Source organism: Delphinapterus leucas, chromosome 7, assembly GCF_059928025.1.
Source record: "Delphinapterus leucas isolate spDelLeu-1000000601 "Yukka" chromosome 7, BTC_Dleu_Yukka2, whole genome shotgun sequence".
Classification (NCBI taxonomy): Eukaryota; Metazoa; Chordata; class Mammalia; order Artiodactyla; family Monodontidae; genus Delphinapterus; species Delphinapterus leucas.
In genome coordinates, this window is record NC_143135.1 from 9,685,616 (window position 1) to 9,699,996 (window position 14,381).

At 56.1% G+C, this 14,381-nt stretch overlaps 1 protein-coding gene across 1 annotated transcript; it reads left to right on the forward strand.

Annotated features, from left to right (window-relative positions):
- The first annotated feature begins 833 nt into the window (after positions 1–833).
- Positions 834–14,045, forward strand: FADS1 (fatty acid desaturase 1). The gene is made up of 12 exons (XM_022591790.3): positions 834–1,079; positions 2,995–3,105; positions 3,674–3,871; positions 4,542–4,643; positions 4,747–4,875; positions 8,156–8,216; positions 9,315–9,391; positions 10,298–10,395; positions 10,561–10,657; positions 10,908–10,987; positions 11,095–11,220; positions 11,573–14,045. The coding sequence occupies exons 1-12, from the start codon at positions 888–890 to the stop codon at positions 11,622–11,624; spliced, it is 1,323 nt and encodes a 440-aa protein (XP_022447498.2). The 5' UTR covers positions 834–887; the 3' UTR covers positions 11,625–14,045.
- The last annotated feature ends 336 nt before the right edge of the window (positions 14,046–14,381 follow it).

Consider the following 14,381-nt stretch of genomic DNA (forward strand, 5'->3'; position numbering starts at 1 on the left):
ATTGACAGGCGGACTCCCAACCACTGCACCACCAGGGAAGCCCTGTGGGGCATTTTTAATGTTATACTGAGCAAAGTCAAGCGTTAACCACTCCCACACCCCAGCGCAGATAAACCGTAATTACGCTGTTTCAAGATAATTGCCAAGGGTTCTCAGGCTCTTAACTTCCAGCCGCACAACTGGTGGAGCGGCGTGGCAAGGAGGCGGGAGTTCATCAGGTGGATCTCTGGAGGGTCAGCGTCGGGAGACTGGCGAGGACGCCCCCAACCCAAAGATGAGGCCCCTGGGCAACCCCTCTCCACACCCCCCGACCAAACCCCTCAATCTCCAACCCGCGGCCCCGGCAGGGCTCCCAGGCCGCGAGGCCGGCCCTCCATGCACCCACTCACCCGGCTCGGCCGAGCCCACCCTACCTTAGTAGCCCAGGGCGCCCGCGCACCCGGTGCCGCCGCCCCGCGAGCCGGGCCCCGCACCCAGGAGCCTCCACAGGAACCGTTATCTTGCCCGCGGCGCCCCCTGTGAGCTACAGGCGTGAGTCGGAGAGTGGGGTCCGGCAGCGACCCCCGCAAAGAGCCCGCGAGGGGGCGCGCGTCCCCGCGCTCAGCCGGCCTGCCACGACCCTCCTGCAGCACCCGCCCGCGCGGGGCCGGCGGGAAGGCGGGGACTCGGTCCCCGCGCCACGCGGCTCGACCAATAGAAGCGCGCGCAGCGGGGCTCGGCGCCGACCACCTCGTTTGCTGAAAACCCGACGCGCGGGCGGCGGGCTCTAGGCGGGCGCCAGCGGACCGGCTCCCAGAGCACTCGAGGCCGGTGCGCGCTACCCCGCGGGTCCCGTGCGCGCGCCTGACCTCCCTTGCCCAGTCGGTGCGCGGCATCGCCCGGCCCCGATGGCCCCCGAGACCCCGGCCCAGGGGCCTATCCCGCGCTACTTCACCTGGGACGAGGTGGCGCAGCGCTCGGGACGCGACAAAGAGCGGTGGCTCGTGATTGACCGGAAGGTGTACAATATCAGCGAGTTCACCCGCCAGCACCCCGGGGGCTCCCGGGTCATCAGCCACTACGCGGGGCAGGACGCCACGGTGAGCGCTGCCAGTCCAGGGAACGGGAGGAGGCGGGGCCGGGCGGTCGGAGCCTGGGGCTCAGCGCGCGAGACAAGAGATTTGGCACTCAGGGCCGAATACTCTAATTCGGGGAAAAGCCGGGAGGCGCAGGAGCCAGGTGATTGGGTGTGCTGCGAAAACGGGATGCAAGGGCAGGAGAGAGGCTGCGAAAAGTGGAGTCTGGGGAGTAGGGAGGGAGGGAGGCCGGCAACGTGCACGCACAAACAAAGGGCCGCGCCATCTGTCTGTGCGCTCCGTCTGCTGCCCGGAGTCTGCGGTCTCCAGGCGTGGGCAGTCCCCGGAGCAGGGGTAGGAGAGAGGACAGCGGGGATGTGGAACCCCCGGACGGCGGCACTGCCGAGACCAAGAGAGGAGGGGTCAGTGGCAGGGAGAGGGATCAAGTCTTGACCTGTCTTGGTGGCTGGGAGGGAAGCGCAGACGCGTCTGGGCCGAGCATGCCGGACTAGACTGGCGAGTGTGAGTAGGGCAGAGAACGAGGGAACCACACTCGGGGATTTTCCTGAGCGGGGAAGCCACCTAGTGCCCGCTGCCTTAGGAACCCCTGCACAGGGTGAAGACCGGAGGGTGGGTAAGGGGCAGCACCGGCCAGAGAGGGCTAGCGCCTGCTCGTGCACAAAAAAGAGTGGGAGCAACGTGCTGAAGGGGGGTGGGGCTGCATCAGCATACACTTAGCGAGGGCCCTGGAACAGTCCTGGAATCCTGTGGGGAGGTCACTCAGCCTCAGGCCAGCAGCTGTTTGCAGTCCTGGGCTGTAGGCCCCGTGCTGGGTCGCATCCCTCCTCCCTCAGGCCTCACTGCGGGCCAGCGCGCGTCCCAGCCCCGATTCTGTTGTTTCCCTCTCTAGACGACCTGCTCTCGGAACTAAAGCACCTAGCACTTCCCTTCTGGGTTTGAGAGCTGGGGGTCCACTCCTTGGGACCCAAAGGTTGGAGCGTTCACAAGCTTCGCCGTGTCCCCTCCCCCTATATCCTTCCCCCATCCTTCGCCTAGCGGCGTGACCCCTTCCACTGTCCCCAGCTTTCTCCCTGCCATCTCGGAGCGCGCCTCGGGCCACTAGGGTTCCCGTGATGTAGCGGTGCAGCCTAACGCGGTAAGGACCCGCCGCTCTCTCCGACGCGGCTGGCCTGGGAGTCGAGGCCTGAGCCTGTGCTCGTCTCCGGAGTGACCACTGGGGAGCTCAGGCAGTGGCCGAAGGTGAAGGTGTGGACTGGCGCATGCGTAGACGGAGCAGGCTTCCTGCAGTGTGATTTAGGGCCGGGGCCGGCCGCAGCGGAGACCGCGATTGGTCCGGATGTGTGGTGCCACCAGCCGCCGGCTCCGCCCCGGCTCCCTCCGCCTCCAAGCTTGTGGCTTTGGGCGTGGGGCTGTCTGACCTTCAGGACATTAATCTCTTAATCTAGTCGCTGAGGACCCCACCTTGCGTAACCAAAATTAGTGCCCTAGGGCAGGGGGTGTTCAGAGTGGGAAGGGAAATATGGAACCCCTACCAGAACAGCAGCGGAGGGAAGGGGGAGAAATGCAAAAGTCCTCCAGTTGGACACAGGGAGTCTCCCTCAGCACATTTCATGAGACACCTAGAGGAGAGGCCAGCCCAGGCAGGTCTTTCTGTGGTCGCCCTACCCGTGCTTCCTATTCCTTGGCATGGTACCCTTCTTCCTAGAACACAGTTGTTGGGTGATCCTGAGCTGTGGACACCAGGGACAGGTCTGAGCACTCTCAAAGGGCAGCTGCCTGGAGGGGGGTGGGGTCTGTTTGAACTTGGGTACAGCCTCCTTGCTGGATCAGGAGGATGGTCCTTGGTGTGAGCCCTTCACAAATCTTGGGGGGGCCGGGCTGACTTCCTCACTGTTCTGCCTTCTCCCCAAACTTGCAGGATCCCTTTGTGGCGTTCCACATCAACAAGGGCCTTGTGAGGAAGTATATGAACTCTCTCCTGATTGGAGAACTGTCTCCGGAGCAGCCCAGCTTTGAGCCCACTAAGAATGTGAGACCCCATTTGCTGTTTGGAGATCCTGCAGTTGTTGAGGGGCAAAGGGTAGAAGGAAGCCCTAGATATGATCACAGGGGACCACAGTCAGTAGTTCTTGGGAATCTTGAGACCCTTGCTTCTCCTGCGTAGTTATTGGGTTGCAGGGCTTTGGAACCTGTGGTTCTCACAAGGCCACCACCACCATCCCCATCCTCAACATGAGACCTATCGACCGAGCACTTATTCTGTGCCAAGCATAACATCATATAATCCACACATAGTTACAGATGAGAAAACTGAGTCTCAGAGAGGTTAAGCAACTCGGCCAAGGGTCACACCATTACTAAGTGGCAGAGCAGTGGCTTGAATGAATTCTGTTTAACTCCAAAGACCACATGCTCTTAGACTTAATCCCATATCACCTTCTGTCATCCCTCCTCAGCATTGTGGTATTTTCACCTAGGACCGTGGGCTTCCCTCAGCTACCTTGGTGGGAAGGCCTTGAGCTTAAGAGGGTCCTTGGCTCCAGTGCTGGGTTGCATCTGGGGAGAACAACACCCTTTCCATCTCCACTCTTCTACAGAAAGAGCTGACTGAGGAGTTCCGGGCGCTGCAGGCCACGGTGGAGCAGATGGGGCTCATGCAGGCGAACCCTGTCTTCTTCCTGCTGTACCTGCTGCACATCCTGCTGCTGGATGTTGCCGCCTGGCTCACTCTTTGGCTCTTTGGGACATCCTTCCTGCCCTTCCTCCTCTGTGCAGTGCTGCTCGGCACAGTTCAGGTGAGATCCCTGGGCTTGTCAAGAACACAGCCAGCTCAGCTTCCGTGGGGAAAATTCTTTGTACCCCTCAGGAGGCCAAGGAGCCCTCTGTCCAGGGCAGAGCTGAGGACACGCGGTAGAGTTGGTGCAGAAAGAGCACACATTGCGTCATCTGTGGCTTTCATCTGCTCGTCTTCGCCACATGTGCACCTTCATTTCTCCCACTGCCTCTCCAGCCGCTTCTCCCAGGGCTCCCTTCTTCCCGTGGCATTTCTCTTCTGAAACTTCACATTCAGGTTCTGTCACAGTCCAGGTGTGCCAAGAACCAAGATTCTGGTTTCTCAGCTGGGGCCCTAATACTTGGCTGTCAGAACCCATTAGTTAAGCCTTCTACTTGCCTGAGTTTGTCACTCTGTCCTGTTCTGTAGTTTGGATGTTCAGTCCGTCGGAAGTCACAGAACTCCAGAGCTGGGGACACCAAAGAACAGGGAAGGGGTAGTGATTTGCCCTAGCTCTCGCGTGAGTCAGTGGCGGAGCCAGAAGCAGGACCCAGGCTTCCTGACTCCTTTCCTGATGTGCTCAGTTAGGCCAGCACAGGCCTAGGTAGATGAAGGACGAGGGAGAGGCCGAGTCAGTTTGAGACAGATGCGGGGCTGGTGGGCTGCTCTCAGCGCTAGCCTTTCTCACCCAGGCCCAGGCTGGCTGGCTGCAGCACGACTTTGGACACCTGTCCGTCTTCAGCACCTCTACATGGAACCACCTGCTACATCATTTCGTGATTGGCCACCTGAAGGTCAATGGGACGGAGAGGGGCTCTCTGAAACTCCAGTCAACAATGGGCTGCCTGGGGGAGGGGGGGCACCAGGCTTCCATACTCATGCCCCGCGTTTCTGCAGGGGGCACCTGCCAGCTGGTGGAACCACTTGCACTTCCAGCACCACGCCAAGCCCAACTGCTTCCGCAAAGACCCGGACATCAACATGCACCCCTTCTTCTTTGCCTTGGGGAAGATCCTCTCTGTGGAGGTGAGCAGAGGTATCGGTGAAGGTCTCGGAGAATGGGAACCAGGCAGCACACAGGGCTTGCAGGGAAGTGCTCACAATGCTGTCAGTGTGGGCAAGGCATTGGGGGCCGGGCTGGCTGGCTGTTTGAAAGTTGTGGGACGCCACAGGCAGTAAGCAGGCTGCCCAGGACACTCACCTGTCCTCCCTCATGAGTTCAAGTCAGCAAATAGCTGTTGCAGAAAGGTACCCCACGCTGCTAAGGACCCAAAGGATGACCAGATTGCTGTGCAAACCCTGCTCGGCCTTGAAGGTGATGGATGACCCTCCTTGCAGGTGCTTTTTAGACACTCCCACCCCAGGCAGTCAGCCCCCTGCACTTTGTAATCCTCTCTCTTACACAACGGCTACACTGGCTTACTCTTCTCTGATGCCCATTATCTAGAATATTCATTCACTGAGTAATTCTTCCCACCCGCCTGATCCTAGCCTGACCTTCAGGGTGGTCAGCACTGGGTTTGAGTTGTCATCTGAGGGTGTGAGCAACCATTATAATGTAGCTGCTAAAGCCTGGGGGTGAGTGGAGATCTGGTGAGCCTTTAGTGAGTGTAAAGTGATGGACGGCTGTGAGTGGGCAGGGGAGTTCTTTAAAAAGTTAATTTAGGGCTTCCCTGGTGGCACAGTTGTTGAGAGTCCACCTGCCGATGCAGGGGACATGGGTTCGTGCCCCGGTCCAGGAAGATCCCACATGCCGCGGAGCAGCTGGGCCCGTGAGCCATGGCCACTGGGCCTGTGCGTCCAGAGCCTGTGCTCCGCAACGGGAGAGGCCACAACAGTGAGAGGCCTGCGTACTGCAAAAAAAAAAAAAAAAAAAGATGGGAGTCTTAAGTGGAAGGGAGTCTTCTCACACCACTGCGTCTGTTGCTTCTTGGTACTAAGGTTTTTAGGAAACTCCTATCTGCAGACACTAAAAATAGAGAACGCTCTGGGAAAAAAATAACTTTTTTTTTTTGCCCAGTTACAAGGCTGAGGTTAGGCTGTTAGGAAATGCGTGGGCTACAGGCTGCTTGGCACTTGGTTCAGCCTCACTGGGTCCAGTTTGACTGAGCACTGATCCCTGGGCTGACCCAGTAGCATCGCCCCAGTGCCTCCCAACTCTCCTGGACAACAAGGAAGTGCAGGGGACACTTCACCCGAAATACCACCTTTCTGGCCTCCAAGAGTTGAAACACAGTGGGGCAGTGATCAGGGTTGTAATGGCCATTACAATCCTAATTTGACTGCCATTCGAAGAGGCAGCCAGCGGACAGGGCTCCCTTCCTGAAGAGTCCCAAAATAAGGAGGCCAGAGTTCTGCGCACACACCCCACCAAACAAGACAGATGCTCCTCTTCCGGCTTCCCCCGCCTCAGTTAATGTTGCTCGGGATGGGATGAACTTCACCCCCACCTCCAGGTCATCTTGCAAGGCTTGCTGCCTCCAGAACATATCCCAGTCCATCGACTTCTCCTTCTCCCCTGCCTCCCATCCCCGGGTCTGGATCATTGTTGCAGCCTTCTTACCGGTTTCCCTTCAACGCTACCTGCCCTCTACAGTTCATTCCCACACCTCTAGCCAGAGTGAGCCTTTAAAGCACAAAGCAGATGGTGCCACCTGCTGAGAGCCGTCCCGGGTTCCCACCCCCACTGGGGTGAAATCTAACCACCTTCCTGTGGCCTCCCCAGGGCTAAGGCTCAACATGGTGCCGCCACCCCTAGTTTTGTGGCTTTTTATCAACCATTCTCCTCTGTTATACTCCCAGCCACACTGGCCTTCGCTCTGTCCCTTGAACGGCCCAAACCTTTGTTCCCTCTGCTTTAAATGCTCTTCCCCCGAATGTCTGCATTGCTGGCTCCTTGTCACCATTCAGGTCTCAGTTCTGATGTCAGGGCCCCAGGAGGCCATATATAGGACTGTCCTAGCCAAAACGCTGCCTACCTCACTTTCTGTCATATTTTCCTGTTTTTAATCTGTAATTACCTTGAGCTCTGTCTACACATTTATCACCAGCTTCCTCTCCTCAGATGATAAGCTCCACGAGGGTAGGAATTTCGTGTTATTCATCTCTATATCCTCACACCTAGAACAGTGCCGGGCACGTTGATGCTCAATAAATAAATTGTTGAATGAATCACTTAATGGAGAAAGAAGGCTTCATTTAGCAGAAGTGCCTGGCACAGGATAAGGTATCAGTAAATGTCCTGTCAGAACAGTAGATGGGGGCTTCCCTGGTGGCGCAGTGGTTGGGAGTCCGCCTGCCAATGCAGGGGACATGGGTTCGTGCCCCGGTCTGGGAAGATCCCACATGCCGCGGAGCGGCTGGGCCCGTGAGCCATGGCCACTGAGCCTGCGCGTCCGGAGCCTGTGCTCCGCAACGGGAGAGGTCACAACAGTGAGAGGCCCGCGTACCACAAAAAAAAAAAAACCAAAAAAACAGTAGATGGACTCATGAAAGAAGGGTGAGCTGGCATTCTGCTCTGGGGTAGAGTCCCTCCTGGGCCCTGTGGTCGTCTGGTGGCCAGAACTGACCAGGACACGAGGAACAGAAGGAGCCATGACTCGAACACGAGCACAGTGCTTCGCTGTCATGGTTGTGAGAGCTCCCGCTAGGGGACCCGGTCTGACCGGCTGGCCTGGCAGCCCCAGCCTGTCTCTACGGCTGCTCAGCTTACAAAATCACCACCAGCCGCTGGGGAAAACCTTGCCAGAGCCTTCAGATTGCCAAGCTGATTTTGGTAATCTTTCCACAAATATTTGCCAAACTGTGCTTAGCTTTCAAGGGATTTTATAAAGCTCATGTTGACATTTGAAGAGACCGAAAGATTTGGAGAAGGTCAGGGGCTGGATGTAGAGGGGATCCTGGCCCATGTAAGGGTAAAAATTGTTGTCTGTGGAGACCCTGGTGTCAAAAGAGTACCAGATGGAGAAAGGAAGGGGAGGTGGAAGGGCCTGGAAACCTGACAAGGGCGTCTCGGGCTGAGCACGAGGTGTACTGAGGACCTGCAGGCTCCGTTGTGCCCAGGCCTCTTGTGGGTGTGGGCCACCGAGCTGCGTCCACGGTGTGGTGCGCTTGGCAAATCCAGCAGCCCGGGCTTCACGCGCCAGGAGCTGGAGGTAAGGCTGGGCTTGTTGGAGCCTTCCGTGGCGCCAGCAAGCTGACAGCCCCCACAGGAGGCCTCAGCTCCTGAGCAGGGAGAAGCCAAGGTCACGGGGAGGGGAATTGGTGACTGGCCTGTGGGTGCTGATGTGTTTGCTTTCCTTCACAGCTTGGGAAACAGAAGAAAAAGTACATGCCATACAACCACCAGCACAGATACTTCTTCCTGAGTGAGTGTCCTCATCCAGCCCCGGGGGGTGGGGCTTGGGACGCTGCCTCGGGACTGCGGTACTTGAAGTGAAGGCTGGAGGAAGATCTCCACCTGGAACAGGGTGCCCCCTGCAAGGGGGCAGTCTACCTTCTCAAGGGGCAAAGGCAAGAGTTAGGCTAATGTTTGGTCAAAGGTCACTTGTGTTGGGGGCAAACTAGTTCCTCCAGGCCCACCCTGGCTTCCACAAGGGAACTGAATGGTGGGGGGCCATCCCGACTAAGCCTGAAACCTCACTTTAAATCTTGTCAAACAGGCCAGGGCCAAGGTGACGCAGTGGGACACAGTGTAACACCCAGAAGGACAAAGATAGATAGACTAGCAATGGGAGGATTGGATCTGAAGAGGGAGCTGGGGAGAAAACATTGCTGTGGTTGTCTTAAGCTCTTTAAGACTGCTGTGTATATTCCCTGCTTTAAAAATCTCCATAATGTCTAAAATTTTTTAAACCCTTTTAAAAATTCAAATTTTTAAAGAAAAGGAGGGGATGAGTCCATTGATCCCATTTTCGTTCAAAGGAATTTTTTTTTTTTTTTTTTGCGGTTACGCAGTCCTCTCACTGTTGTGGCCTCTCCCGCTGTGGAGCACAGGCTCAGCGGCCATGGTTCACGGGCCTAGCCGCTCCGCGGCATGTGGGATCTTCCCAGACTGGGGCACGAACCCATGTCCCCTGCCTCGCCAGGCGGACTCTCAACCACTGCGCCACCAGGGAAGTCCCAGAGCAGTACCTTTTTAAAGGCACAGGAGCAGAGCAAGTTCCGTGCATGGAGCTTGTCTCCCCAGGTATCCTTTTCCATGGAAGAGAATGCCACGTTCCCCCCACCTCACCGTCTCAGCATCCACTGGGAGATTCTGCTTTCTTCAGACTTGCATTCATGCCCACCTCCAGCGCCCGTCGGTTCCAATGGATTGAGGACTGCCGAGGCAGCTGGAGGGGCAACAGGAGGAGATGGCAGAGGGGCAGCCCTGTGCTGGAGGCCATCTGTCCAGCACCAGCTGGCCCTTTAGTGACACTTTAGTGCTGCTCACCCCTCCCCCCTTGTGTCCATTTCCTCCCCAGTTGGGCCCCCAGCCTTGCTGCCTCTCTACTTCCAGTGGTATATTTTCTATTTTGTTATCCAGAGGAAGAAGTGGGTGGTAAGTATCCATGGCCCCCAAATCCCACATCCTTTGTCTCCAGTACCCTGAGGGATGGGAAGGGGGTTCTCCAGGGGAAATCCCACTGAGATTTACTCCAGGCCTAATTTAGAGCAAAGTAACAGAACCAGGTAAAGACCCTTCCTTATCTCTAGGTGAGATGATTTGGGCTCAGCAGGCAACCTGACTCCTGATGCCCTATTTAATTCAGCCAGTTATCTCCTGAGGTTATTGTGTTCGGCATAAAGCAGGGGCCAGGCTGGGGAGGGGGAAGCTGAATAAGAGACGGCACCTTTACTCGGGAAACTTCTGATGAAACAGGATGTGGTTGACACCAGACAAGAGGTACAGGCAGCAGCTTTGGGGATTCCGAAAGGGGCCTGACCACCTCTGGCTGGATGGGAGGCATCAGAAAGGACTTCGCAAAGTCACTTACCTAGCTGGCCTTGGAGGACAGGCGGAGGCAGGGGAGGTGGAATGGACTCTGAGCAGAGAAGCTGGGAATTAAGGGGCGAATCTGGTCACCGGACATGTGGTGGAGGACTCGGGTGTCAGGGGAGGGTGGTGCAGAAAACTCACCAGCGATTTGATCGGGGCACCGGCACAGACCGAGCCACGATCCTGGAAGACTCACTGGCAGCGTGATGAAGGGGTGAAGGATGGAGACGGGTTGGGAGGAAGTGGAGGCAGGGAGACCTGGCACCTGTGAAGGAAACAGGCAAGGAGGGCTGGGGGCGCCACTAGGAACGGAGCGGAGCTAGACGGTGCTGGACGGGGCAGCTGGGAGAGGCTGCCGTGAGCACTCCAGTCTGAGGACCGGGGAGGATGTCTGCTCCATGCAGAGGAACAAGTGCCGTGAGAGGAGAGGTGCTTTGTGCCGTCACAGGGCTCTGCCTCTCGCTGCAGGACTTGGCCTGGATGATCAGCTTCTACGTCCGCATCTTCCTCACTTACGTGCCGCTGCTGGGACTGAAAGGCTTCCTGGGCCTTTTCTTCATGGTCAGGTAGTACTTGATGGGGGAGGAGGGAGCGGCGCAGAGATGTGTGGGAGTAACCAGTCTGGTCTGGGGGCGTTGGCTGGGGAGGGTGGCGGGGTTGGAGCAGCTTCTGAGCGAGAGTCAGAACTCTGGGCTCTGCTTGTGGTTTTGTCTGGGTGCCATGTCCACCAGGTTCCTGGAGAGCAACTGGTTTGTTTGGGTGACACAGATGAACCACATCCCCATGCACATTGATTACGACAGGAACGTGGACTGGGTCTCCACCCAGGTGAGGGACAGTCACTTGGAAGACCTGGGCACAACTAATAAGAAGGGTGGGTGGGCACAGACCCAAGGTAGGGGGTGGGCGGTGGTTAACAACAGACGCTCCCAAACCTTGCCTCGTTAGCCTGAAGCTTCTCTCCTGCCACCACGTGGAGAAGGGAGTGACCAGGGACAGGCCAGCTTTGCCTGGAGAAGGCTGGGCTGGCCTTTCCATCTGGTACCCAGAGCCATGCTCCCCCATCCTTCTCCTCCAGCTCCAGGCAACATGCAATGTCCATAAGTCGGCCTTCAATGACTGGTTCAGTGGCCACCTCAACTTCCAGATTGAGCACCAGTGAGTAGGGAGGCCTGGGAAGCAGGGACCTGGGGAGGGTCCACGTAGGAGGGGGATGGGGCGCCACAGGAGCTGGAGCCACTGACTGTCCCCTGTTCTCCGTGAAGTCTTTTCCCCACGATGCCTCGACACAATTACCACAAAGCGGCTCCCCTGGTGCAGTCCCTGTGTGCCAAGCATGGCATAGAGTACCAGTCCAAGCCCCTGTTCTCAGCCTTTGCCGACATTGTCCAGTGAGTATCTGAGCCTGGGAAGAGGGCTGGGAGGGCTGGAAGAGGGCAGGGCAGTGGGGTCAGTGGTGAAGTATGGGGTGGGAGCCACAGGAAGGTGTCCCCAGGTCGTCTGGAATGGAGGTCGCCAAGGCCAAGGCCAGGTGCTCTGTTGGTCTTGTGGCCAGTTTGGGCCTTTGCTCTCAGTGCCATGGCCCAAGCCCTTTCTCAGAAGCAAAGGGGAGGCGAGTGCTCAAGTCAAGGGGGCCTACATCACCTCTGGAAGGGCCTCACTGCTGCACTTCTGGTGGGTATGGCTTTGGGGCTCCTCTCCACTCTGTCTCCCTCACCGCCTGCTCCCATCTTGTCCCCTCAGCTCACTGAGAGAGTCCGGGCAGCTCTGGCTAGATGCCTATCTCCACCAATAAGAGCAGCCTCCCATCTGGAAGAAGAGCCTTGGAGCCAAAGCAGAGGGGGGCTTGGGGACAATGCCACTAAAATCCTAATGTCCAGAGGGGGTGGGTTTGAGGAGATAAAGGCTCTGACTCAAACCCCTCCCCTTTATCTTCTAGGCACAGATCTAAGACCCAAAGAGGGGTGCGCAAGCCCCCTGGAAGGGGGGGTGGAGCTGTTGGGACAGGGATGTGAAAGTTTTGTTTCCTTTTTTGTTTAGCAGATGCAAGTGGTTGGTGGGCAAAGAGGGAGTCAGGAGGGTGTTAGAATAGGGAGGGTCTACTGCGCCCAGAAATCAGGAAGAGATTTAGCACTAAAATTCCACCCAGGGGACTTCCCTGGCGGTCCAATGGTTAAAACTCCGTGCTTCCAATGCAGGGGGCGCAGGTTCAATCCCTGGTTGGGGAACGAAGACCCCACATGCCGCACGGTGTGGCCAAAAAAAAAAAAATTCCATCCAGGAAAGGGAAGAGCTCATCCCACTGGTCCACTTCTCAGTGCCATCTCCACTCTTGCTTGCAAACCTCAGAAGTTCGCAGGCTGGAGGAGGACAGAGCAGCTGAACCTTCTGGGCAAGATTTAGAAAGGAAGCATTAGCGCCTGAGGCCTGGCAGCTTGGCTCACTCTAGGGCTAGGTGTGACCCATGTCTGCCTCAGGCTCCTGGAGAAGCAATTTTTCCACTTTTAGAAGCAGGGAGGACAAAGGCCAGGGCTGTGGTGTCGGAGGCATCTGGCCCTGAAGGATGCTGGCACTACAGGATTTGGTCCTGCATTCCATCCAGGGTACCAAAGGAGCATAAGGCCCCAGGGCTTGCCAAAACAGCCAGCAGAGTCGCTGGCCATTAAAAATCCTTTCAGCTTCTGATTCACCTCTTTTGACCAGCACCCGAGGGAGAGAACACTCCTAGGATGGGGAGTCTACTTCTTGCTCCATAAGCAGGTGGGGCAGACGGGCGCTTAGTCTTCTCCTCCATAGAAACGAACGGGGGCTCCCAGGGGTTTCCCTTTGCTCCCCGACCTGTAATTCCAAATTTAATAAAGTAGCAGTTAGTGAGCACAAGTGACCAAGCTGGGAGAGGGTGAATTAGCAGTCATGACGAAAACACAGGGTTCAGTCATAAAGAATATAAGGGCCGTAAGAGATTTTCCATCACCTAAATTATGTTACAGCATTACTTCTGAGCAGGAGCAATGGGTTAAGTGTAATGACTTCATAGTTCTAACCGGAAACAGGAAGGGAAAAACACAGACGTTTGTGATCGTCATGGCTGCCCTTCAGCATCCTTCCTCTGGCAATTCTGTCCAAGTACCTTTCTCTGCTGGAGACCAGGTAGGAATTTAGGAGAATCTCTTAAAGGTATATCAGTCTAATACTGAAATACAATTTTTTTAATCTCCGTTTTCTAAAAGATAGAAACAGTTTAACCCATTTCTAGAGAGTGAACACAGGACTGTGCCCCATGGGTTACCAGCATTCACACCCTTTCCCCTTCCCACACCCACAGCCTTGCAGGTGAGGTGAGGGGATCATTCACCCGTCCCAACAGCATCTACTCGAAGCATATTGAGGATTTTGGACACTGGAAAGAAAGTACCTTAAACTACAGGGAAAAAGCAGAGACCTGGGAGAATTCATATTTAGTTTAGGAAAGGAACGGCAAGGAGATGAGAATGGTAATCAGGGAGATGAAGGTCCTAAGGCATGTTGGGGTGGGATTAGAGGCACCACCTAACGGGAAGGCTGTTGTGATTACTTAGAGGTTTGTCAAAACAAAGACAGACTTAAACACACACACGCACACACGGCAGAACAGGTTACAGAAGATTTTAGATCTTTTCCATTTGGGCAGAACCTGGCTTGAAACAGTCTGGGTAGAACAATTAGGAGCAGAATTGGAGAGTTCTACTTTCACTGGCGCCTTCATTCCAGAACAGGTGCTGAACCCAGCCCATCAAGCCATCTGGCTTTGGGCCCAGACTGCCCGATCCGAGCAGAGCTAGCGAAACTTACTGAGCCAAGTCTGAGCCCTCAAAGCACCTCAACCACTGTGGCCTTCTCTCCTTAGCCTGGACCAGTGTGGTCTCACGTGGCCACCAAGGGACAGACTAGTGACAAAAAGCTCAGACGTCGCAAGGTAACATGAGTGATCTCAAATCCAAACAATGACATGAGAAAACAGGATTAGAGAGGATAAGCTGCCTCTGGTCATAGATGCGGCAGAACTAACATTAGAACTCACTTTGTAAAAACTCCAACTTACATGCTTATCTTTGTTACTTTCATCTTCCTACCACTTTGCCAGAGGCATTTTAATCAGACCCAATGTCAGCATCCTTTTCATGTGTGCCACACGCCAATGGAGTAAAACTGAGAAATAAAGGTAATTTTGACCAAACGAAGGCTGTTATAATCCATGATGCTCTCCTGCATCTGTTGACAGGAGTCCCTGTACCTCTGCTACAAGTTACTATCCGACTCTCTCACTTCTTTCTTTTTTTTTTTTTTTTTTGCGGTACGCGGGCCTCTCACTGCTGTGGCCTCTCCCGTTGTGGAGCACAGGCTCCGGACGCGCAGGCTCAGCGGCCATGACTCACGGGCCCAGCCGCTCCGCGGCATGCGGGATCCTCCCGGACCGGGGCACGAACCCGTGTCCCCTGCATCGGCAGGCGGACTCTCAACCACTGCGCCACCAGGGAAGCCCTCTCACTTCTTTCTGAATGAGTCCCCATAC

Coding starts and splice junctions, on each gene's coding strand:
- FADS1 (XM_022591790.3), top strand. CDS start 888: ATGGCCCCCGAGACCCCGGCCCAGGGGCCTATCCCGCGCTACTTCACC. Junction 3,106..3,673: donor GCTTTGAGCCCACTAAGAAT/GTGAGACCCCAT, acceptor ACTCTTCTACAG/AAAGAGCTGACTGAGGAGTT. Junction 11,221..11,572: donor GCCTTTGCCGACATTGTCCA/GTGAGTATCTGA, acceptor TTGTCCCCTCAG/CTCACTGAGAGAGTCCGGGC.